General features: G+C 37.1%; 4 protein-coding genes across 4 annotated transcripts; 1 reads left to right on the top strand and 3 right to left on the bottom strand.

Annotated features, from left to right (window-relative positions):
- Positions 1-4,441: 4,441 nt before the first annotated feature.
- LOC109160501 lies at positions 4,442-5,596 on the top strand. Its single transcript, XM_019308789.1, has one exon. The coding sequence runs from the start codon at positions 4,442-4,444 to the stop codon at positions 5,594-5,596; it is 1,155 nt and encodes a 384-aa protein (XP_019164334.1).
- A 69-nt stretch (positions 5,597-5,665) lies between these two features.
- Positions 5,666-10,374, bottom strand: LOC109160460 (short-chain dehydrogenase TIC 32, chloroplastic-like). Its single transcript, XM_019308746.1, has 8 exons — positions 10,138-10,374; positions 8,547-8,778; positions 8,125-8,204; positions 7,861-8,014; positions 7,298-7,376; positions 7,106-7,190; positions 6,826-6,872; positions 5,666-6,028 (listed from the first exon to the last, which is right to left on the bottom strand). Exons 1-8 carry the CDS (start codon positions 10,247-10,249, stop codon positions 5,855-5,857), a joined length of 963 nt encoding a protein of 320 aa, XP_019164291.1. The 5' UTR covers positions 10,250-10,374; the 3' UTR covers positions 5,666-5,854.
- Positions 10,375-19,156: 8,782 nt separating this feature from the next.
- LOC109160500 lies at positions 19,157-19,945 on the bottom strand. Its single transcript, XM_019308788.1, has one exon. The coding sequence runs from the start codon at positions 19,943-19,945 to the stop codon at positions 19,157-19,159; it is 789 nt and encodes a 262-aa protein (XP_019164333.1).
- A 2,018-nt stretch (positions 19,946-21,963) lies between these two features.
- Positions 21,964-22,963, bottom strand: LOC109160499. Its single transcript, XM_019308786.1, has 2 exons — positions 22,687-22,963; positions 21,964-22,535 (listed from the first exon to the last, which is right to left on the bottom strand). Exons 1-2 carry the CDS (start codon positions 22,961-22,963, stop codon positions 21,964-21,966), a joined length of 849 nt encoding a protein of 282 aa, XP_019164331.1.
- Positions 22,964-24,306: the final 1,343 nt, after the last annotated feature.

The following is a 24,306-nucleotide window of genomic DNA, read 5'->3' as shown; positions in this document are numbered from 1 at the left end:
TTTCGGGTATCTTTGTTATCCTTTGTTGTGTCCATACAATCTCAATAAACTACAGTTTCGGTCTTCTCCATATATTTTCCTTGGTTATCCGTCTTCCTTTCGTGGCTATCATTGCTTAGATCTTGTAACTAACAAAGTTTTCATTTGCCGTCATGTGCGGTTTGAATCTGTTTATTCGTTTGCATCTTCTGTGACTGTGCAGGCTTTAGGTTCGGCTCTGGTGGCTCATTGGGGCGTTGGCAGTGTGTGTGTACCGCCTATTGACTCTGGGTTGCACCAAGTGGCGGAGTTTCCTTCTGCTGCTGCCTCGTCCGTGTTTGAGTCGCGGACTGTTTCGGAGCTGGCTCCGATTGGTGGTCAGGAGGCTGAGCGGCTTGCCCGGTCTCGTCCAGCTAAGCGGGCTGCGAAGGTAGTCCAGCCGCGTTCACATGTCATGGCCACGCGTAGCCAAGGTCCGACACAGCATGTGGGAATAAATGATGTTATAATTACTTTAATCCCAAAGAAAGCAGTACCGCATACTATGGGAGATTTGAGACCAATAGCACTTTGTAATGTCACATATAAAATCCTCGCTAAATTGGTTTCTAACCGGTTGAAGGTTGTCCTGGAAAGTGTTGTGGCCGACTCACAAAGTGCATTCATTCCTGGACATTTAATCACTGATAATGTCCTTATAGTCTCGGAGGTCATTCATTATTTGAACCGCAAAAGAGAGGGGAAGAACGACTGGTGTGCCTTGAAATTGGACATAGCCAAAGCATACGATAAAATAGAGTGGTGCTTTCTCTAGGAGATTATGGAGCGGATGGGTTTTGATCAAAACTGGATTGATCTTACGATGTTATGTGTTTCTACTGTGCAGTACAAAGTGGCAATGAATGGTTCTCTCACTGATTTCATCATTCCGGCGAGAGGTTTGAGATAGGGAGATCCACTCTCTCCCTATCTGTTCACTTTGTGTGTCACACTTGAAATCAAAAGCAGTCCGAGATGGTCAAGCCTCTCCTTGTGTTGTTGCGTGAGGAGCACTAGGTATATCTCACATCTTCTTCGCAGATGACATCCTCTTATTTTTTAAATCATTATTGCATGAGGCAGAGGTGATTAAAGGTTGTTTGCAAGCCTATGAGAAGATGTGTGGAAAGACAGTGAATTTTACTAAATCGTGTATAGTGTTTAGTAGAAATGTGGAGGCTCAAAATAGACTTGCGGTTGCCACTGTTTTTGGTGTTAATCAGACAGACAATATAGGGAAGTATCTCGGTTTACCTTTAGGCATTGGTGGAAACAACAAAGAGGTCTTCTCGTTCATTGAAGCCAAAATGAAGCAACGCCTGGGAGGTTGGTGTAAGAAAATTATCTCCAAAGTAGGTAAGGAGGTATTGCTTAAGAGTGTTGCTCAATCATTTCCTACATACACTATGAGTCTCTCTTTCATTCCAGTAACCTTTTGTGAGCACATTAAACGTATGATGAACAAATACTGGTGGTTCTCGAAGCAGAATGGTGGGGAAGGTGTGAGATGGCTATCATGGAATCGCATGGCTACTGCTAAGTCTGTAGGTGGTCTGGGTTTTAAGAATATGCATAAATTCAACATTGCTCTTTTAGCGAAGCAGGGCTGGAGAATGTTAGCTAATCCTACGTGCATTGTTTCTCGTCTTTATTAAGCCCGATACTTTAATGGTAAATCCTTTCTCGAGGCTAATATTTGTCCTAACCATAGTTATTGCTAGCGATCACTCCTAGTAGCGTAGTTGGTTCTAAAGAGATGATGTTTTCTTAGAATTGGTAACGGGCGTACAATAAGTATTTGGCACCAACTGTGGCTCCTAGATAAAGATAATCCATATATTCAGACTCCGATTTCAATTGTTCATGGTGAGGCAAAGGTGGAGGCTTTGATTGATCCTGGTACTCTTGACTATGATGTTGACGTGGTACGGGAGATGTTTATTCCTAGGGATGTCGACTTAATTCTTTCTCTCCCTGTTTCGAGCGAGGTTGCAGACATGTGGTGTTAGCAAGGAGACATAAGGGGAATGTATTCAGTATGCAACAGATATCGTTTGTTGAATGAAAGAAATACGCAAATTACCAACCCCTTTTCGGCTTGGAAAGAATTATGGAGATTAAAAATACCTCCAAAGTTTATTAATTTTGCTTGGCGCTGTGCAAGAGAAATCTTACCTACTTTAGTCTCTTTGGCTAACAGAGGTATTGTTGTAGACGTTCAGTGCCCTCTCTGCCATTTGTGTCCTAAATCAATTAAGCATGTCTTCTTTGAGTGTCAAGAGATTGTTGGAGTTTGGGGGGTATTTTGGATCCTATGGCTATGCATGCAGGAGTTAGCTTTGAAGAATGGTTCTCTGACCTGTTTAAATAATATGATAATGTTAAGCTCATGAGATGTATTGCTTTATGTTGGGGTATATGGAAGCGGATGAATGATTGGGTATAGAATAGAAAACTTTGTTAGGTTGATGGCATTAAGAGTATGGATAATAATTGCATGGCTGAGTGGCAAGCGTCTATTATCCATGGAGTTTCTGGATATTTGCCCAATCGACCTTCTCGTACTCAGGCTGTGGCGTTCACTTTGGGCTTTCCTTCTTCGATACTGGTGGTGGAGGTTGATGCCTCTGTGCACATCAGGCTGTGGCGTTCACTTCGGGCTTTCCTTCTTCGATACTGGTGGTGGAGGTTGATGCCTCTGTTCACATGGTGCTTTTGCTGGGTTCTATGGTATTGTGGTATTAAATAGCAATGGGAGGTACGTGGCAGCTAGGTGCGGTCCAGTTCGGTGCTTAAATGATCCTTATCTAGCGGAGACTATAGCTGTTAAGGAAGCTCTCTCTTGGATTCTTAAACAAGGTTAGCATAATGTTCTGTTGCGATCGGATTGTCAAATGGTTTGCAAGTTCCTCAATGATGAATTATCGGACTATTCTTATGCGGGTTGCGTTTTAAAGCATTGTTGGTATCTAAAACGACACTTTGAATCAGTGTCTATTCAGTATGTTAATCGATCAGCGAATAAGATTGTTAGTCTCTAAAACGACACTTTGAATCAGTGCCTATTCAGTATGTTAATCGATCAGCGAATAAGCTTGGTTAAGCTCTAGCTAGAGTTGCAAATTCTCAGTCTGGTCACCTTAGTTGGCTTTTTACCATTCCTTCTTGTATTGAACATTTAATTTCTTAATTTTAATGAAATTTGTTTACATCTTAGTGGCGTTTGAAACACACCACCACATGAAACGAAAGAGACAAGGGAAGGAGGGCTTGTTGCATTGAAGCTCGATATGAGCAAAGCATATGATAGAGTAGAATGGGGGTTTTTAGAGGGGGTAATGCTATAGATGGGGTTCAGTGCAAGGTGGGTGGACTTGATCATGAAATATGTTACAACGGTGGAATACAGTGTTCTCCGGAAGGGGCAGCATAAGGCAGCATTAAATCGGGGAGGGGATTACGTCAGGGTGATCCCCTCTCCCCCAATTTATTTATTTTGGTGGCGGAAGGTTTGAGTGCTATGATTAGGAGACAGGAAGCGGTCGGGATGATTCATGGCATAGTGGTAGCTAGGGAGACACCGAGGGTGTCCCACTTGCTATTCATTGATGATTCGTTTGTGTTCTTTCGGGTCAATTTCCAGGAGGCGAAGGCTATCACGAACGTCCTGAAAGATTATGTTGCATCATTAGGTCAACTAATCAACTATGATAAGTTTTCTATATCTTTTAGCGAAAATGTAATAGCTTTAAATAGGGGGGTTGTGTGTGAGACTCTTCGTGTGGCTGAGGGGGGTAATACAGGGCGGTACCTAGGGCTACCATCGCTAGTAAGGAGGAATAAAAGGGAGGTGATGGGGTTTGTGAGGGAGAGGATGGGAAGTTATGGTGAAGACAATTTTACAAGTTTTGCCCACTTACACCATGAATGTTTTCATACTTCCATTGGAGCTCTGCCAGGAGTTAGAAACTATCATGAATAAATATTTCTGGGTAGAGAGTGGGGGGAGGGGGAGGGGGGGGGGGGGGGGGGGAAGACGGAAGGGAATTCGATGGATGAAGTGGAGTAGCTTATGTGTACCTACGCGGCTAGGAGGGCTGGGATTTAGATGTTTGCGAGAATTTAATCTGGCCATGTTGAGTAAACAGGGCTGGCGGTTGATGCAGTACCCGAACTCTTTGGCTGTTAAAGTACTAGAGGCTAAGTATTATCCAACAGAATCATTTTTGGAGGCGAAGCTAGGAAGCATCCCGTCTTTTGTTTGGAGGAGTATATGGTAGTCGCAGGAGGTTTTGCGACGGGAGAATTGCTGACGAGTGGGAGACGGGAGAGATATTAGGGTTTGGGGCGATGCATGGCTTCTAGACAGTAAGAACAAAAAAGTGACGACGATAATGCCTCCTAATTTGGTGGAGGCAAGGGTATGTGGGCTGATGACGACCACGGGGAAGGCATGGGATTTGGAGGTTGTTCGAGATGTTCTAATGAGAGGGTTGCGGAGATGGTGGCAAACTTGCCTCTATCGAAATATGATCGTAAAGATGCATTATTTTGGGTGGCGGAGAGTTGGGGAAAGTTTATGGTCAAAAGTTGTTATAGCGTTCTGGCTGGAGAGTATACCACGGACGAATGGTTGGGGTGGACTAAGATTTGGACTCTAAAGATACCCCCTAAAGTGAAAATGTTAATCTGGCAGACATGCAACGGATGCTTGCCCACGACTGATATCTTAAGAGGAAGGAGGGTGGACTATACGGCAACGTGTAGGCTATGTGACGCCGAGGCTGAATCAAGTCTCCATGTGTTCTTCAAATGTCTAATGACAAGGGCATGCTGGAGATGGATTGGTGTACGCTTAGAGGGAGTCAGCGTCGAATCAGTAAGTATGGGCTTTCAATTCCTTTTTTCGACCTTGAATATGAATTGGTTGGGCTTTGCTTTGACTCTATGCTGGAGTGCCTGGCAATGTCAAAACAAACCTTTGTGGAATGCGGAAGCTGTAAGTGTTGATAAGATTCTGTCGCTAGCTCAGAGTTTCTGGAATGGGTGGCGTAGGGTTCATGTGCATGATGAGGAGGGGGACTGTGAAATGGTGAATGCTAATGTTGAACGATGGAGGATGCCGGTGTTGGGAAGATGTAAGCTCAACGTTGATGCGGCTTTTGATCATGGAAGTGGGGACACTGGGTCTGGCTGGGTTTCAGCGATGGTGGCTCCTGCAACGGTGGCAAGAGATGCCACTTCGGTTGAATCATTGGGAATTCGGAAGGCCTTGAGTTGGCTGAAGGAATGGCAATTGACGGAGGTGGACGTTAAGATGGATGCGATTTATGCGAAGGTGGTTATTGATGCAGTGCAGGGAAACGCGGGAAACTCCTATTTTGATTTAATCATAGATTATATTAGAAATATTGTAGATTCAATACATGGTTTGCAATTTTGTTTTATTAAACGTTTAGCGAATCAGGTCGCCCACGTATTGGCTGGAAAATCTGATTCTCTTACCGATCGTCTTGTTTGGTTTAATGTTCCTCCTTTATTTCTTGTTAGTGTTTTGGAGCTTGATAATGAGGTTTAATTTTAATTTGTTTGGTGCAAAAAAATGAAATTTGTTTCCTTTCCAAAAAAAAAAAAAAATAAAAAATAAAATAAAATAAAACGCAAATAATCCAGCACTCTTGCCATTACTTAATAGTTACAATATTGTTTCATGCCCTCAATGCAGGCTACAACCAACCAACCAACCACCAATATAAAATATTTAAGTGCATAATAATTATTTTAATTAGACACAACAAATTAAATAATTATGGTAGATAGGGAAGACATGCATTCTTCACTTCTTTTGAGCTTCTTGAATCAGCTGGTTGCTGAAATCCCAAAGCTCTTTTCCCAAAGCTTCACTTCTGGCCAGCTTCGTTGGCTTGCACACGTTGCAATCAACGAAGTACTTTCCCGTGACGCCCTTAAGATCCGGATGAAGTGCCACATAACAAGTTGTAGCTGCCCCCTGCAAGATCATACCATAAATCCCTTAATTAATACTCCATAAATCTCATTTTATGTGTCTGATTCAGTTAATGAGGCTTGACTCAATTTTAATTCAATTTTTAATAATATTAAGTTTAGTATTAATATACAAAATTTATATATTTAGAAACTACACTAAAAGTACTATTAAACACAAAAAATCAAATTTAAAAATACATAAAAAATACTGAAAAAAATAAACAAAGAAAAAAAAATTAGTTAGACCAATAAATAGTACATAGGACAGATAAAATGGGACAGAAGAAGTATATATATTCATTCAGTCTCATTTTATATGTCTGATTCAAATAATGTAAATTGATTCAAATTATTTAAAAATCATTTCTTTTTCACAAAATTCGTAACTACTACTTAACGCTGTAACTCTTGTAAGAGTATGTATGAAGTAAACTCTACTCCGGTAGTATGAGAATCATCCTCCACTCACTTGAACACTTTTTTCGAAAAAAAATATGGATCGGAGTTATTTTCACATACCTAACTTGATTTAATTTTTGACCAACCTAACTTAATCGATCGAACTAATTTGAAAGAATTGAGAAAACAAATTTTACTTCATTAACTCATTCTCAACTCACTCGAGTCCCTCCATTCACTCATTTGTCATATGTGCACCGAAGTGACATTAAGACTAGTATGGACCACACCAGCAAGAACTAACAAAAATATATAATATAGAAATATATGAAATAATCTTTGCCAAATTCATGACTTCGATAATATCCATAAAACATCCTAAATAGTTTCATAATTTACCTGAGGTACATTCTTCCAAATCACTGAAGTGAAAACCCTCAAAATATCTGCAAATATAAAATAAAATAATAAATATAAAATAAAAAGATGTCATAACCGTGTACGTTGTAAAATTATACATTGTGCTTTACAACGTATACTTTCTTTATGTACATTTAGCAAAACATAGTGTTCAACTTTACAAAGAACGTGGTATTGCAATCAACTGCTTCGTAAAACTTTGTATATTAAATAATAAATATATAACTGCATTTAACGTTGTATAGATGATGTTACATACTCATAGTAATGGTAGAGTGTCTCATCAGATTTGTCATTATCACCCCTGGATGCACTGAATTAACAGTAATATTTGCTCCCTCTTCCTACAAATAAAAACAGATAATAAATATTACTAAAATAATTCAACTTTGTATGTATTTAAATGTGACACGTTTTTGTGAGACGACGAATGGACTATAATATATGTTACCTGTAAACGTCGAGAAAGCTCATTGGCATGTAATATATTGGCTAGCTTTGATTGCCCATATGCCATTTTGTCATCATAACTGATCCAAAGTGACAAAGTTGAGTACAAGGATAATACCCATGAAAAACAAAAAACACCTAATAGGACCTGACAGTCACAGTGTGAGAGTTTTACTCTCTTTTGAGGGAAACTCCTTGTAGGCACTAGACACTACTCTTCCTACATAAAGAGTTATTGATCTATTGTGATTTACTCATCTAAAATTCTGTCAGACTGGGATATAGGGCCCCGAGACGAGGGATTTTACTTTTTGTGGGTAAGGATAACATTTATGAAAAAAAAAAAAAAAGGCCTAATAATGGTCCTTGCAGGCGTAGCTTGGGAGTTTTACCCTTTTGTGATTGGCTCAATGTGGGCACCATAGAGGCATACACTGGTCATTTTACCTAATGGGTTACTGAACCATCGTAATTTATCCCTCCACAATTCTATAGGGTCTTAAAAGAAAAAACAAAAAACAAAAAACAAAAAGAAAAAACAGTGACAGATAGTATAATAAATACCTCTTCTTGTCATTAATCTTGTCAAATCTTATCCCTTTTCTGTAAGGATAACGGTGAGCAATTGATGACAGGTTCACAATCCTACCCTCAATGCCAGTGGCTTTTGCAGTTTCCTTCATTCTATCTAGGAGGAGATTTGTCAAGTAAAAATGACCTGAAAACAGACAACATTAACAACCAAACAGCTTTACAACAATGGTATCATACTATATATGTTGTGTTTATGTAGCTGTAAAAAGAGAATAATAATGCAGTGTTACACACCGAGATGGTTCGTCGCGAATTGCATCTCATATCCATCTTCCGAGAGCTGAAATGGACAGAACATGATTCCCGCATTGTTTCTGCAAATCCCAAATTCATTATGAGCAATCGAAGGCCTAATAATAAAACTCGGGAATGGAATATCATATTGTGGACATAGTTCTGGCTCTAATATTACTTTTTAAGATCAAACGTTTATCACTGCGCCAAAAATGATAGCTCATAGTGAAGGTGTAACTTTATTTCCTTATATACCTACTGCCACCACATTTTCAGAGATAGGGTGTTGGACTTGACCCTTCACCAGCCTCTGTCTAACAATTACTACTGGACTTGTCCCTTTACTTGTCTTTGCCCAATTGTCTTTTTATTGGGTAGTGAGAGTGCACGTTTATGACGAAGAGAAGAGATGTGTAGCTTACATTAGGATGTTGAGGGGGAGTCTAAGGGCTTTGAAATCATCAGCAAATGCCTTGATTGATCTGATTGAGTTGAGGTCAAGTTTCATGATATCAACTTTAGCTGTTCTGTTGTCTCTCAGGATAAGGTCTTTTGCGTCTTTTGCAGCGTCCGTGTTCCTCGCAGCTATGATCACGTGCACTTTCCTTTGGGCTAAAACTCTCACGGTTTCTAACCCAATGCCACTTGCACCACCTGCACCGCCAAAACCATAAGTCTATGTTACTCAACCACATCTTATTTAATTACTTCCCCACAATCTAGGGTGGTCGGTAAATGGTTAGACCCTGTAATGTTGGGTCGTTATCTTCGGGATTAAGGTAACGAGAGAAATTTACAGTCATTATCCGTCTTGTGATTCTTATCGGCACTACAAAGAGGTAAACCAGCATATGTTGTCTATAATTGACTGATTCCAACCAAGAAAATTGAGATTCGAACTCGTGATCTTGTGATACAAGCTAAGTTTGTATCTTTAGTCATCTTAACTGAGGTTGCCCCAGGTGACAAGATTTCCAGGAAGGAGTCATATTGGTGCTAGTAATTGCCTTCCATATTTGACCTTATTTGTCTATTTTCACATCCGTATGTGTGGGTCTCAAGTTTTTTCAAAGTTGGCAAACAAGGGATGACATTCCACCTAATTTACAGGGAAATATAGTACGTATATACATACTATGTCCTACTAAACCTCATTTCTTGTCTTTGTAGGATCATTAGTCAAATCTCAGTTTGCTAATATGTTAATTTTACTCACCATATATAAAGTTTTGTATATGTATATATACAGAAAGTTTGGAGATCCGGGTTACCCTTTACCACTAAAAAAGGAGAAAAAAAAAATTAGTAGCTTTTGAGTAGGTTAAACGAGTTAAGAAGAAAAATCAGATAATTTATCAACTCCTTCAAAGAAATTTGTTTACCAACTTTGGTTGGTTAAACGGGTTAAAAAGATGGACAGATATTAATTCATTTAAATTAACTGTGGCTTATATTAATTAAGGAATAAAAGAATTTGTTGAAACTGCAGAACTGCAGCTAGAAGTTTGAAGTAACAGTACAATAAGTTAGTTCAACATCCCAATATTGAATCATTCTTCACCTGTTCCCTTCTACCCTTTCCCCACAAACTTGGCCCCATCTACACCTTAATTTTGTTCACAAAATATTACGAGTACCTAAAATAGAGCTAAATACCTTAGGACTGTAGCTAAAATCAACACATACATTCTTTTTTGTTTCGGTATGCAACAATTACCTAAGTGTCCGTACTAGATAAACTCAGTTCCGACGTATATAAATCAGTCTAGGTTGCTTAGCTCATAGCTGATCGACTCAACCTAAAAAGGTTAATAGACCATTCCCACGGAGAGTTGAGCTTGAAACATATAATTACCAAGCTAATAGTCTGGCTAAGTTGGTTTTCACCCGCTCTAACAACATGTTAGAGTTGAGGCGGTTTGAAATATAAACCGTTTAAATTACGAATAAGAGCAAGATAGACATGAAGAAATAATGTGAAACTAACCAAGAAGAAAGGATTGAAGCTCAAACCTGTAACAATGGCAGTGAGGTTGGAAGCATGAATGCCCAGAGTGACTTGGTCAGCAGTGGAAGCTGAACCAAACCCACTTGGCCCTGGAATGCCTGTGATTGACCTAATCATCTTTCTTAGCTTTCTTTCTTTCTCTGATCTGATCTACAACTAGCAGACAAGCCAAAATGGTGTGTGCCTTGAAATAAGGGAAACTCAATTCTCTCTCAACTTCTTGTGCTGCTGGATGGACAAACCACATATATACAATCCCATATATATAGGAGCTAAGCTAGCTTGGAAGTGTTATGGGGTGGAGGGGTAGATTGGACATTATGGAAGCAGCCCAATTTGCCATATTGTGTGTGTAATTAATGATCCATTTTTAAATATTGTGTCCTAATCCGCCGCCACACTACAAGTGTCTACATGAACTCTAATACTAATTGGAAATTTTGAAAGTTACTGGCTCTGTTACATTGTAGTATGTACTCACATACTTTCTCAACCTACTGAGACACAAAGAACCAATAACGCCTCTACTAAGGCTTGAACTCATAATCTTTTAAATGGAAGTCCAACTCGGGTACCATTAGACCACATAGTCCTGGTAATTATTCATGATTAATTGTTTTGCTTTTCTACTATTAAATTTGGCAAAACATATCAACGTCTATCATTAGCATTGCGGACCCTAATTAAATTATGTACATATATGCAGTTAATATATTATGTACATGTTGCAATTAACATATAGTTAGCTTATCAACTAATTTTATCTTATTTAATTACTATTAATTGTTTGACTTGGTTAAACAATCAATATAAGTGTTTCATTAATTAGCTTTTCGTAACAGCTTATTGCTCTAAAATGCGAAAATTCAAAAAAATGTGTTATGCTTTGAGCAACTTTTTTGATAAGTTTTTTGAGAAAGTCATTTTGCATGTAATCAGCTATCAGCTAACAACTAATAATTTACCAAACATTTTTCTACCATCAGCTAATACTATCAACTAGTCAACACACTAACGCAATTAGCTAACAGCTATTTTGTACTTTCAATTTATTTACACATACATAATCTATCTATTAATTAGAGGTGCATAATATATTAATTGCAACAATTACATAATATATTAATTGCAACAGGTACATAATCTGGACCAGAATCCACCATGCGCGTGCACACATCATCAACTAATTGTAAGATTATGGCAGCTTTGGTTCTATAATGAACAAAAATGTAAATATTGTTTCTTTATAACTTAGTCATTTCACCCAAAAAAATAAATAAATAAACTAAAATAGTAAAATATTCATAAAAATATCTGAATCTTAACGCGGTATTACATTTATGTTCATGGACGGCCAAAGCTGCTTAAGTCCTGCAAAATTCTATATGATGTGACATTGGTTTAATAAAAATAAATTCATTTATTACTTGTGTATTAATTGATCCTCCCATTAGCCCATATAAGTAATATAAAGAATTTATGCAATAATAAAATAAAATAATATTTAATGAAATAATGACACATCAAGTAGTAGTAATTATTAGTGGGTGACTTATATTTAAGGGTGCTCAATATTATTGATGAAGTTTTACAATGTTAATTGTTTGACATAGTTTTACATAATTCATTCATGGTAGAATTAACAAATTCACAAGGAAAATTAAGCCACACCAACATCTATTGAAAATATTGTGCAAAAATTGCGCACATCTATACACCAGCACATTAATAAAAATTAAGTCACATCAACATCTGTTAAAATAGCTCGAAAGAAGTGACTGAGTGATGAAGCATAATTCTTGTATCTAAAAGTTATAGATTTGATTTTTTTCAACACTGTCTCAGTCAAGCTCGTTGCACAAGAGCGGGGTTTACCTAGTGGCCAATACACACCTCCATGGATGTCAATCTTAGCCCGAAATTAATGAGATGACTCAATATATAAAATAGGAAATTGTAAAAATTAGGGTCAAAAAATTTTCGTTTTGTAAAAATTCAGCACAATTAACACGAAACAAATAAACCTGACAATCCGACGGTTTAAGAATAGGAACAAAAGTTTTCAATCCGATAAGCTCGGAACTAATAAGTCCGACAAAATTAACTTAAAATTGATAAAGTTGATTAAATCGATTGACATCTCTACATTCAAAGGTATTGACTACGAGTTTCAAAGATACTGACTACGAGTTTCAATTATGTCGTCTGAATGTAAAAATATGTGTGCACAAATTGCGCGCACCTATCTATCATAGTCAATTCATTGTAAATTCATATAATTAAGTCACATCAACATATGCACCCATCTATCCATTATGGTAATGGTATATATAATACTGTTTAGGTTTACGTTTCTATCTTGGTTTCAAGTTTTTTTATTTAAAAAAATTGCGATTTTACGTGATGAGAATTTTCACAGAAAATCACATGTAAAGTGTAGTATGTGAGTCCATGTCAATTGTTATCACACATTCATACACAAGCTATACAGGATGTGAAATTTTTATTTTTTTTATTTTTAAAAAGAGGGGGTTGTTTGATTTTTAAAAATATGCAGGATGGTGCATTAAAGAAAAAAATATATATGTAGATATTTGTTATTGTACGAGTGTAGTACGATTTAACAAAAAAAAAAAAAAAAGAACATGTTACTATACTATTTTAATTAATAAATTGATTGTTGAGTTTTCAGAATCCTCATTTCTTAATTATTTGTTTTTTTTTTAATAACTCAAGTTTCTCGGTTGTCCTAGACTCTATCTTGGACCCATGAACGCGCTCCAAACTCATGAGAAAGTAAATAGAGTCAATTTTTTTTTTTTTTTAAATTTTGTTATGGGGGAGGGATCACCTAAAACAATCAGACATCCACATGTATCACCCTTTAGTCAAATTGACCAACAACATCGCCCTAAACAATTTGCAGGCAACCGGCTATGGTGTGATGTTCATCAACCCCCTAGCTTGGGTCATTGTTTATCTTGCTAACCAGTCAGCTACTTTATTTTGCTCACCATAAATGTGGTTAATCCTAACCTTCTAGTTCCTTTTCACAAGATCATTGCATACCCATAATAAGTCATTGCTCCTGTTCCTTTTTCTGTCTGTGTTCCGTAGCAATCTAGCTACCATGACTGAATCAAGCTCAAGGACTATTTTCCGATGTCCTCTCTCCCAAGCCATTTTAATTAAGATTACAACGAGAGTCAATCTAGTTTTAAAACTCAATATCAAATTATACATTTTTGTGTACAAATTATCTATTCCAAACTTGATCAAACCTTTAATATTATATTTGTCGCAAAGATCGAATCCCCACCCTGTCTCAATTATTTATTTTTCAAAACTAGACTTCTTGTTATATATATGTCAAAGTATTTACTCTTTGTTTTTCTCTCTCTCTCTTTCTTTCTTGTTAATTTAACTCTAGGTAGTGACTAGTAAATTTTGGTACGTAGTATGTGTAGATAACTTTACTAGCTACTTATCGAGAGATCTTAAGATTAATTCTTTTTGTTATTTGAAAGCAAAATGGACAATCAAATTGAGTTAAAGGAAAGAGACACGGGAAAAGATGACTACCTTACCGTATTTACAACGGTCAAGATTTTTGTCAGATTTTTTTATTTGTTAAATAGGAGAGAGAAAAAAAAAAAAAAAAAAAAAAAAAAAAAAAAAAAAAAAAAAAACTGTTTATGCTGCGAGTCCGCGACTGTCGGAGTTGGTAGACTTCAGATTTTGAACATTTTCACGACGTATGTTGTGTGATTATGTGAATCCACGTTACGTTAACCTTTTAATATATTTTATTTAGTATCATAAAAATCTCATTTTCACCTTACAAATAATACAAAAACTTGTATTCAACTATCTCGCACAGAAAATATAACATATGTTGATATGTAAAAAAAAAAAAAATCATATTTTTGTTAAAAAATTACATATTTAAAATTCATTTTCGACGGTTGATTTTGGCCATGTTTGGTAACATAGTTAGCTTTATCAACTAATTTTGGTTTATTTGACCACTATTAGCTGTTTGACTTGGTTAAATAATCAATATGAATGTTTGATTAATTAGTTTTTTGTAACAACTTATTGTTTAAAAAATACTAAAATTTTAAAAGCTGCTCAAAGTAGTTTTTTCGTTCAGCTTTTTGAGAAAGTCATATTGCATGTAATAAGCTATCAGCTAATTTACCAAATATTTTTCAACAATCATCTAATGCTATCAACATTCAAAAAAAAAAAAAAAAAAATCTAATGCTATCAACTAGTCAAACTCACTAATACAATCAGCTAACAATTATTTACCAAACACCCATAATAATCATAATGTAGAGTTCGACCCCCAGTGAGAGTGACATATTGACCTTTTTGTTTGAGCCGGTCTAATTATGGACAACTTAGACTGGTTTACTCCTTGTGATTCTTTGCTGGCTAGGGTTAAATAGTGACAATATATAGATTTTTCTCTCTTCCTCTCTCACCCCCCCCCCCCCCCCGCCCCCCCACCCTAAAAAAAAAAAAAGAGTCTTATTTAATTAAGATTAGCTTACAGTGCTAAAGTGGGGCTTTGATTCATGTCACGAACATTAAGGGCTCGTTTACTAACATGAAATTTTCTCCATTTTTTTTAGAAATTGGATAATAAAAAACAGAAAACATGTTTACTAGCACAATTTTTCATTTTGAAAACTGAAAATAATTTTACAACAGAGAAAACTGGAACACTCTTAAAAACTGTTTTCTAAATAGAAAACAGAATCATCTATCATCTATTTTGTTATATGTCACTATAACCACATTACTATGATTACATTCATTATCATCTTCTTTTACTTATCACCATATTCTATCATTTCTACTTACTTTACTTATTTACTTACATTTTAAAGTTAGACATTACTTAGGGTGTGTTTGGTTGGTGGATTTTGCACATAGGAATGGGTATGAAAGTGATTGTTGTTGTTTGGTTGATAGATTTTTAGAACAATACTATAGGTTTCGAATACCCCATCAATTGAAAAACCCATACCCAAATACAATAAGGGTTTCATTCCCTTATTCATTCTCAAGCACTACTATTAGTAACCATTCTCATTCCACCCTACTACCAAACATGTTAAATACTTTCACTAAAACCCATTACCATTACCAAGTATTTGATACCCATTCCGATTCCGATTCCTATGTGCGAACCAAACACACCCTTACATTGTCAAAATTAAGAATTAAACTCTATACAATGTTTTTTATTTTGATTAAACTCAATATATTATTACTTTGAATATTTTTAGTTATGTTATATCGTAATATAAGTTCGGTCCGGATATAGGATATTGAAATCGATCTCACATATATTAGAATTCAAATTAAAAATTATATATTCATATACATGCCATTCAAATGAATATATCCAAAAAATATTTTAAATATTAGCTCAAAAAATATTAATATTATCTAAACTAAATTTTAGGTGAACTTATTTTCAAAAAAAAAAAAAATTTTTAGGTGAACTTAGTAGGCTATTGGTTCGATATATTTTTTAGTTGTTATGTAAAAATCTTACATATATCAGACTTAAAAGAAATAAAATTAAATTTATTCTATTTAAACCAAAGATATGTACAAATATTTTAAATATAAGATCTAAAAATCAGTCAAAAATAAACTTGTGTTACTTTTATAACGTTAAATTAAAAAAAAATGGAAAAAAATAAGTGTTAATCAACAAGTTTCCTAAACAGAAAACAGATAATGAAAACTAAAAAATTAGAAAACAAAAAACGGCAATTTATATCCTACACTACGGCGCGCGTTGCACTATGCGCCCAGATGCAAAACGACGTCGTTTTAATTTTTTTTTTTTTTTTTGAAATTTCCCGCCCCAGTGAATGGCAGTAGTTTTTTCTTTAAAAAAAAAAAAAAAACCCCGCTGTTCAAGAATGTACATAATGTTATACTAGAATACACATAATGTTATACATGAATGTACATAATTATATAACAAAATATACATACTCTTTTTAAAAGATAATACGCATAATCTAACATAATATATAATAAACATAAACTTTTAACATAATACACATCAACTCTTAACATAATACACACAAATTTTCTGATTCGGATGTACATAATTGTATAAAAAGAATGTACATAATTGTATAAAAAATACACATAACTGTATGAACCAATACACATAACATTGTGAACAAATACACATAATCTCAGCAAGTTCCTACCGCGCCTCCCAACACTACCGCAAAACGACGTCGTTTTGGGAGGCGCGCGGCGCACAGTGCTATGTGCGTCGTGGTGTAGGATATAACGATTGATAAAAAACAGCTAACAGTTTTCTGTTAATAAACGGGCTCTAAGGATTTGTGTTTGGATTGAACTTTTTGTGAGCAGAAGTGTATATTTTTAATGGAGTAATGAGCGTGAAGCAAATTTATGAGAAAAAATCAAGGTTATCAAAAAAATAAATAATAGTCATACATATATACCGGGTCTTCTAAGGGGAAAGATGTAGTCCAAGTAGTCCATTCAAAGAATGGAAGACGACCGAGACGCCATTAGAATTGCCATTTCAACGGCATATATTATCAAAACCAAACACGACCATCTTTCTCCGTCCATTAATTCTATTGCCCAATCACATGGTGTACCACTACGTTAATTAATTAAACACGCCCTTTCTCAGTGCTGCAGGTCCATCAAATCATTTTTTGTTACCAATAATATTTTTTATTTTGTTATTTAATTTCTTTTTCTAATTTTATCTCTAATATTACATTACACTATCTATGAGGCTTTAAAAGTGGCTTGTGGTCCACTGGTATCAGATTGTTCCTTTATGTGGGAGGTCTAAGTTTCGAACCTCAATGTAAGCATAGATTGTATGGGTATTCCCCTTCCTTTGTAATAAAAAAAAAAAAAATCTATGAGGCTTTAAAAACATAAATTTTTTTGAAAAGAAATGCTATTTTAATCCCATATTTATGTAATTTTAATTTTGTTAGTCCATATCTTTTAGATGTGGTAAAACCGTAAAACCAAACTCTATTATTATTATTATTATTATTATTATTATTATTATTATTATTATTATTATTATTATTATTATTATTATTATTGCTGTTGTTGCTGTTGTTGCTGTTGTTGCTGTTGTTGTTGTTGTTGTTATTATTATTGTTGTTGTTGTTGTTGTTATTATTATTATTGTTGTTGTTGTTGTTGTTGTTATTATTATTATTATTATTATTGTTGTTGTTATTATTATTTTTATTATTATTTGTTATTGTTGTTATTGTTATTATTATTGTTGTTATTGTTGTTATTGTTGTTGTTATTATTGTTATTGTTGTTGTTATTGTTGTTGTTATTGTTGTTATTGTTGTTATTGTTGTTATTATTAGGGAAAATGACACTTTTTCTCCCTGAGTTATATACTTATAGCACTTTTTCCCCCTGAATTATTTAAGTGGCTCTTTTTCCCCCTGAAATGTTAAATGGACATATTTACCCTTAAAATAAATATTACATTTATTTTTCTTCTCCAACAAATTATTACTATAATTTGGTTCAAACCAAACAGATACTATAGCAACCAAACCAAAATATTCCAATTACAATTTATAATCAAAACGGGATATTTAGAGTTTATTAAAATCGCGAACCGGAATGGCCGGTTCATGTTCCGAACTGAAAAAATAAAATACAGTTATTGTTGAATTTAGACTATTTTAAAATAAAGACGGTTCAAAATCACGAACTGGATCCGGAACCGTCGGTTCAAGGTTCATGATCCAGTTTTTTTTATTCTTAAATTTAATAAATTAAAATCTAAATATTGGGTTCTAGATCTGAATCATAACCGAAAACTTTTAATTCGATTGCAATAGTGTCTGGTTCAGTTCGAACCAAACCGTGGTAATCGCTACATATACGCAATAATTTGTTGGAGAAGTAAAATAAATAAAATGTTTACTTTAAGGGTAGAAATGTCAATTTAATATATTAAGGGGAAAAACCACCAATTTTAAAATAATTGAGGGGACTAATATGCTTACATAAATAATTGAGGGGAGAAAAGTGCTATAAATATATAACTTAGGGGGAAAAAGTGCTATTTTCCCTTATTATTATTATTATTATTATTATTATTATTATTATTATTATTATTATTATTATTATTATTATTATTATTATTATTATTATCATTATTATTATTATCATTATTATTATTATTATTTTAAAAAAGAAGTTGTGATTTTCTTCTACGGAATAGTGAATCTCCGATCCATTGTAATTTGGCTCATAATCCATGTTTAATTATCATGTATTTTGTGATTTTCTTCTATTCAGCTACGGAATAATGAATCTCTGATCCATTGTAATTTGGCTCATAATCCATGTTTAATTATCATGTATTTTTTTGACAAAAGTTACATATGATTGTGTGTGTATTCTAATGGAGGTTTATAATTCCGTTGATCTATGGATGAAATTAATTTTTTACAAATAAGGTTAGAGGTGTATTCTTCTTTCAAATAGTCTACTGAACCATTGAGCTAAATACATGTGGATAGTTAGGGGTGTATTTTGCAACAATAAAAAGTTATTAGTTACAATAATTAAAGATTCATATTAAGCAAATAAAAATACATTTTTTCAACTATTTATTTTCATTGGTTTTCAATGAAAAAGTTGAGGTTAGTGTAATCTTTTTGAAAGCAAACCAACGAAGCATATATTAAAGCAAAGCAGAAATAGCGTCAGGAGAGAACGAGTTCCAATACATTTTTTTTTTTTTGAAAATAATGAACGGTGTAATCATTAGAAATAAGTCGCAATAGCGTCAGGAGGGAGCAGGTCCCAGTACATAGCATCAGACTGCTAGAAAGCTATAGAAGTTAATGTATGTGCTAATAAATTGTTTGATCAAGGAATAAAATTAACCGAATAGAAATCAAAATAGGATAAAATCTCTCTGCAACTACCAATAGCATAGTCGATCTATGACCGAACTGTCATAGGTGGTGAGGTCAGATAATGTTGTAGTGTTTGCCAATCCATGTATAGCTTTATATTCCTTTCGCCCCGTCCTCTTAGCCATGATAAAGCCTCCTTGCATGCAAATGCCTCAGCCATAAGTGGCGAGAAACAATCCGGTAGAGGAGCGCTGTAGGCTGAGATGTACCCTCCGTCGACGTCGAGTAGGATTGCCCCTACCGTGGCCTTGCCTGTTGCATGGTGGTATCCGGCGTCGAAACGGCAGACTCTCGGCAACTGACCAGTAGGCAATAAGGCGGGCGCAGCTGGCTGTCCGGGAGGAGGGTGCGACATCGCGGCAGTGGCGACAACACCGGTTGGCAGGCGTAAGACGGTTCCCAGCCGTGTATTGTTCCATGCTTGCATGGCCGCCGTGGCAGTAGCTAGCACTTTCGTTGGCCGCTGCAGACAAGCATCCCACACCGTGCCGTTTCGTGCTCTCCATATATGGTATAAAATTGCTGCTGCGTAGATAATGCCATTAGAATCCAAAACATTTAAGAGTTCACTAAACCAAATATGAAAAATATTTGTCACAATATTGGGGATTGGAAGGTTGGATCTATCCCAAATGGCTTTTGTAAAATCACACGACACTAAAGCATGTAAAGTATCTTCATGAAATATTCCACACATAGCACAAAATGGATTCACATCCACTATCTTTATAAGCAGGTTTTTAGTAGTAGGTAAGATATCACTAATAGCTCTCCATAGAAAGGTTTTCCACTTGGGGGAATTTTGAGTCTCCATAGGGCGAGCCAATTATCAAAAGCCCCATCATTATCATAATAATTTCCAACAATGAGCCTATATCCACTTTTGACAGAATAAATTCCTTTAGGATCCCTGTGCCAATACCAAGTGTCCTCATAGTCTGGGGAAAGATGTATTCTCAAAATGTTAGCCACATCAGTAGGTTGAAATAAATCAGTTAATGATCCCATGAGCCAGTCTCCTGATCTACCAACCCCACAATTCTGGCATTTGCGAGATGTGGCGGCATCTCAGTCTGTATCATAGGGTCCAGCTCATCCTGTATCCACGGATGAGCCCATATCATAGTAGTTCCCCATTGCTAATCCTGCGTCTTACACCACTACAGATCAAGTTTTTCGCTGCCATAATACTTCGCCAACAGAAACTTGGGTTATTCCCTAAACATGCATCATAAAAAGATCCCCTCGGATAGTATCTTGCCTTATAGACACGAGCCACCATAGAATAAGGTTTAGTAAGCATTCTCCATGCCTGTTTACCTAACATAGCTAGGTTAAAGGCACAGAGGTCCTTGAAACCCAGTCCCCATGTTTTTTTGGGATACATAATTTATCTCTTGCTTTCCAGTGTATCCCACGATTCATTCCAGATCCCACCAATATCGATTCATAGTGCGCTCAGTAGCCGTGCAAACAAATATAGGTAGCAAAAAAATACTCATTGAAAAGGTAGGCATTGATTGTGCCACACTTTTCAACAGGATTTTCTTACCAGCCTGTGATAGCAATTTTTTGTTCCAGGATCCAATTCTCTGGCGAATTTTATCCTCAATATACGAAGCCGCCTTCTTATTTCTTCCAACAAAAGAGGGGAGTCCCAAATATTTCCCAAAATTAGGTGCCTGAGTTACCCCCAACAGCTGCGCCACTTCATCCCTGCTCTCTTGGCCTGTGTTTTTACTATAACAAATACTAGACTTGTAGTAATTCACCACTTGCCCAGACAACTTCTCATACACAGACAAACAATTTTTAATATCGCCAGCCTCCTGAGCATTGGCTTTAAAGAATAAGAAACTATCATCTGCAAAAAATAAATGTGAGATAGGAGAAGCACCTCTGGCTACTCTGCAACCATGAATAGAGGCATTGTTCTACTCCAATTGTAACAACAAAGAAAGCCCTTCTGCACAGATTATAAACAGATATGGGGATAACGGATCACCCTGTCTCAGACCACGGGTTGGTATAAGTGGGTTACTGCGAGAGCCATTAACTAAAATATTATTAGATATAGTTGTGACACATAACATAATTAGCTCCACCCACCTATTATCAAAACCAAGAGCCACCATCATATTACGCAGAAAAGACCATTCCATGCGGTCATAGGCTTTAGCCATGTCCAACTTCAGGGCACTCCAGCCAACCGCCCCACACTATTTTCTGTTCAAAAAATGCCCAACATTCGCAGCTAATAGGATATTATCTGTTATCAATCTATCAGGTATAAAAGCACTCTGTGAATCAGATATAACTTTCTCTGTGAGAGATTTCATTCGGTTAGTTATCATCTTAGCCATAACCCTATAAACCACATTACTTAAGGCAATAGGTCTAAGATCAGTTACTACTTCTGGGGACTGCTTCTTTGGGATCAAAACATCATTAGTTCATTCAAATCAGGGGGGGGAAGGTACAAGAATTTAGAGCATCCACTACAAACTTCGAAACATCCATACCTACTACATCCCAGAAATGTTGATAAAAACCCAGATTCATCCCATCCGGAAACATTGAGAACAAAGCAGTTTTAACCTCATCTACCTCAAAAGCGCGAAACAGGGCATCATAGTGTGATTGCGTAACACGTGGGATTATATTATCAAAGAAATTAGCCCCACTCTCCGGGTGGTCAGTTTTGAAAATATTTCCAAAATAACTTAGGATAGCCTCAATCATAGCATCCCCATCAACTCAATCCCCATTATCATTCATAAGTTTAGAGAGAGTATTCTTTTTCTTACGGTGAGAGGCATACCTGTGGAAAAACTATGTATTTGCATCAGCCTCTCTAAGCCAGTGCTGTTTGGCTCTCTGCCTCCAATACACATCCTCCTGGGTTTCAAGGCGGCTCAGGTGCTCCTCAAGGCGTTGGAATTCAGCTAGGGAAGCCGGATCCGTGCGCTCTCTTAATAGTAATTGTTCCTTTCGTAAGTTCATAATCTGCTCACCGAACTTGTGAAAACGATCACCACCCCAACGCATCAACCGATCCCCACACAACCCAATGCAATTCTGCAGACCTCCTCCCCTTCCCTCATCCAAGGACTTCTCTACCACACTCCTACATCCCTCGACATGCAGCCAGGCCATCTCAAAGCGGAACCCCCTCTTCCTACCATTCCCCCTTCCCCGAGGATCCATAATCCCAAGGTAAAGAGCAGAATGATAAGAATTGCGGGTTAGAATATTTTGTACACTGGCCCCCACCACCACTCCCCGCCAAACTTTCGTGGCTAGCACTTTATCCAAACGCTCCTCCATCCAATCTGGTGTCTCATTTCCCTTCTCCCATGTGTAAGGATACTCTTGCATTGGCATTTGAGATAATCCACAGTCATCTTACATCCCCAAAATCGCGCAAGAGGTTCTCAAGATGTGGGTTTCCACCCCGTTTCTCATGCTGATACAGGAGATCATTAAAATCCCAAATAACAACCCAAGGGAGTTCTGATTGTTGAGCCAGTGATCTAATTAATTCCCAGGACTCACCTCTTCGTCCTCGCTGGGGAAAGCCATAAAAGCCTGTCATCCGCCACTTGATAAATCCAGGAATACTCACCTCAATGTCTACATGATTCTTCGAGAAACTCAGCAACCTAGCCGTATTATTCGTCTTCCACGGCAAGGCTAGACCACCACTCAAACCAGTACTGTCTACATAAAAAAGACCATCGAAACCAAGCTTGACACGGAGTCGTTCAGCATGAACCCGTCCCACCTTGGTTTCCATCAAAAACACAAACTTGGGCTTCTTACGGGACACCATGTCCACAATCTCGCGAACTGTACGTGGATAGCCCAAGCCACGACAGTTCCAACTGAGGGTACTCATTGTGTTGGGCAGGCCTGCGACACAGGACCTGCCGTAAACAAGTTTTTGGAAACATTGGCCATTGCAACATCACTTCCCTCACTCTCAGGTCGGCCCCTATTGCTAGGGGCAACCTCCCTCCACCTCTTCGAGGCTGCCACCACGGCCACCCTTGCTCCTTTCGTACCGGTCACCCCACCCTTCCCCCTTCGCAATCCCGGCTGCACCGATCCACCTTCCCCCTTCGGCTTACCTCTAACCGACACCAACCATGTCTCTCCCACATGCTGAAGGCCTCGGCTCCCACCAGCTCGGAGTGCGGCATTATACGGGAACTGGTCAACGAGTACCACTGATCCCCTAGCCTTCTGACAGAACTTGTACAAGTGCCCCAACATCCCGTAGAAAAAGCAAAACGTATGGAGCCTCTCGTACTTGAAATTAACCCAACATGTGGTCTTATCCCGCTTTAACATCTCCATCCTCCGTTTAAGTGGTCGTGTAACCGGTATGGCCACACGAATGCGGTAAAACGCAAGGCACTGTGCACCCGTGAATCAATCATCATGCTTAACAAATGTTCCAATGAAGTTGCCGATTTGCTCCCGGATAATCTCCGTTTTGTACCCTAGTGGCAAATCATGAATTTGTACCCAGATTTCCAGCATGTCGAGTTCGACTTTCATCGGCAAGACACCCTCGGTTAGTTGGCGGCATACTAGGGTGTGATTTTCAAAGGACCACGGCCCCTCATCCAGAACATAGTGGATGTTCGTTTCGTCGAAGAAGACAAACATGAAGCGGTTAGGTTGTATCTCAGTGATCTGGACTCCCCGCACCGGCTGCCAAACGGACGCTAGGATTTGTCGCATGTACTCCAATTTCACCGCTCTCCTTGTCAAAAACCATCCGACGATTACCCATGCCCTATCCGTCTCGTCAACAGCCTCATCAGCAGCCCCAGCATTTGGCTCAAACACCCCCTCCTCTTCGTCCAACGCCCAGTCTGCCCAATGGTCTGAGAGCTGCGCTACCTTCTCCTCCTCCCTCGTAGTTGCCATGTACGTCGTTGTAGTAAGCAGTCGTAGCAGCAACCTTTGGTGATCGGCAAAGATTGCCGGCGAAGTAGCAGAAGAAAAAGACCGGAAGCCCTAGGGGTACCTAGTAGAGAAAAACCCTAAAAATTGCTAGAGAGAGAAAATTTTCCGTGTACAATTGAATCTATAAATTAACTAATTTTGTGCAATTTGAGTTCCAATACATATAGTTTTCCTGAGAGAAAGCAGAAGAAGCTAAAG

The sequence above is a fragment of the Ipomoea nil genome, unplaced genomic scaffold (genome assembly GCF_001879475.1).
Source record: "Ipomoea nil cultivar Tokyo-kokei standard unplaced genomic scaffold, Asagao_1.1 scaffold2848, whole genome shotgun sequence".
Lineage (NCBI taxonomy): Eukaryota > Viridiplantae > Streptophyta > Magnoliopsida > Solanales > Convolvulaceae > Ipomoea > Ipomoea nil.
This window is presented reverse-complemented; position numbering and strand designations above follow the sequence as displayed.

Bases quoted from the DNA above. Each gene is read 5' to 3' on its own strand.
- LOC109160501 (XM_019308789.1), top strand. From the start codon at position 4,442: ATGTGGGCTGATGACGACCACGGGGAAGGCATGGGATTTGGAGGTTGT.
- LOC109160460 (XM_019308746.1), bottom strand. From the start codon at position 10,249: ATGATTAGGTCAATCACAGGCATTCCAGGGCCAAGTGGGTTTGGTTCA. The intron at 8,015-8,124 runs GTGTGTAACACT...GTCTGTTTTCAG, and splicing joins ATTCGCGACGAACCATCTCG to GTCATTTTTACTTGACAAAT. The intron at 6,873-7,105 runs GTATGTAACATC...TTATATTTGCAG, and splicing joins ACACTCTACCATTACTATGA to ATATTTTGAGGGTTTTCACT.
- LOC109160500 (XM_019308788.1), bottom strand. From the start codon at position 19,945: ATGGAGACTCAAAATTCCCCCAAGTGGAAAACCTTTCTATGGAGAGCT.
- LOC109160499 (XM_019308786.1), bottom strand. From the start codon at position 22,963: ATGGTGTCCCGTAAGAAGCCCAAGTTTGTGTTTTTGATGGAAACCAAG. The intron at 22,536-22,686 runs GTGAGTCCTGGG...TGGGGATGTAAG, and splicing joins TCCCCAGCGAGGACGAAGAG to ATGACTGTGGATTATCTCAA.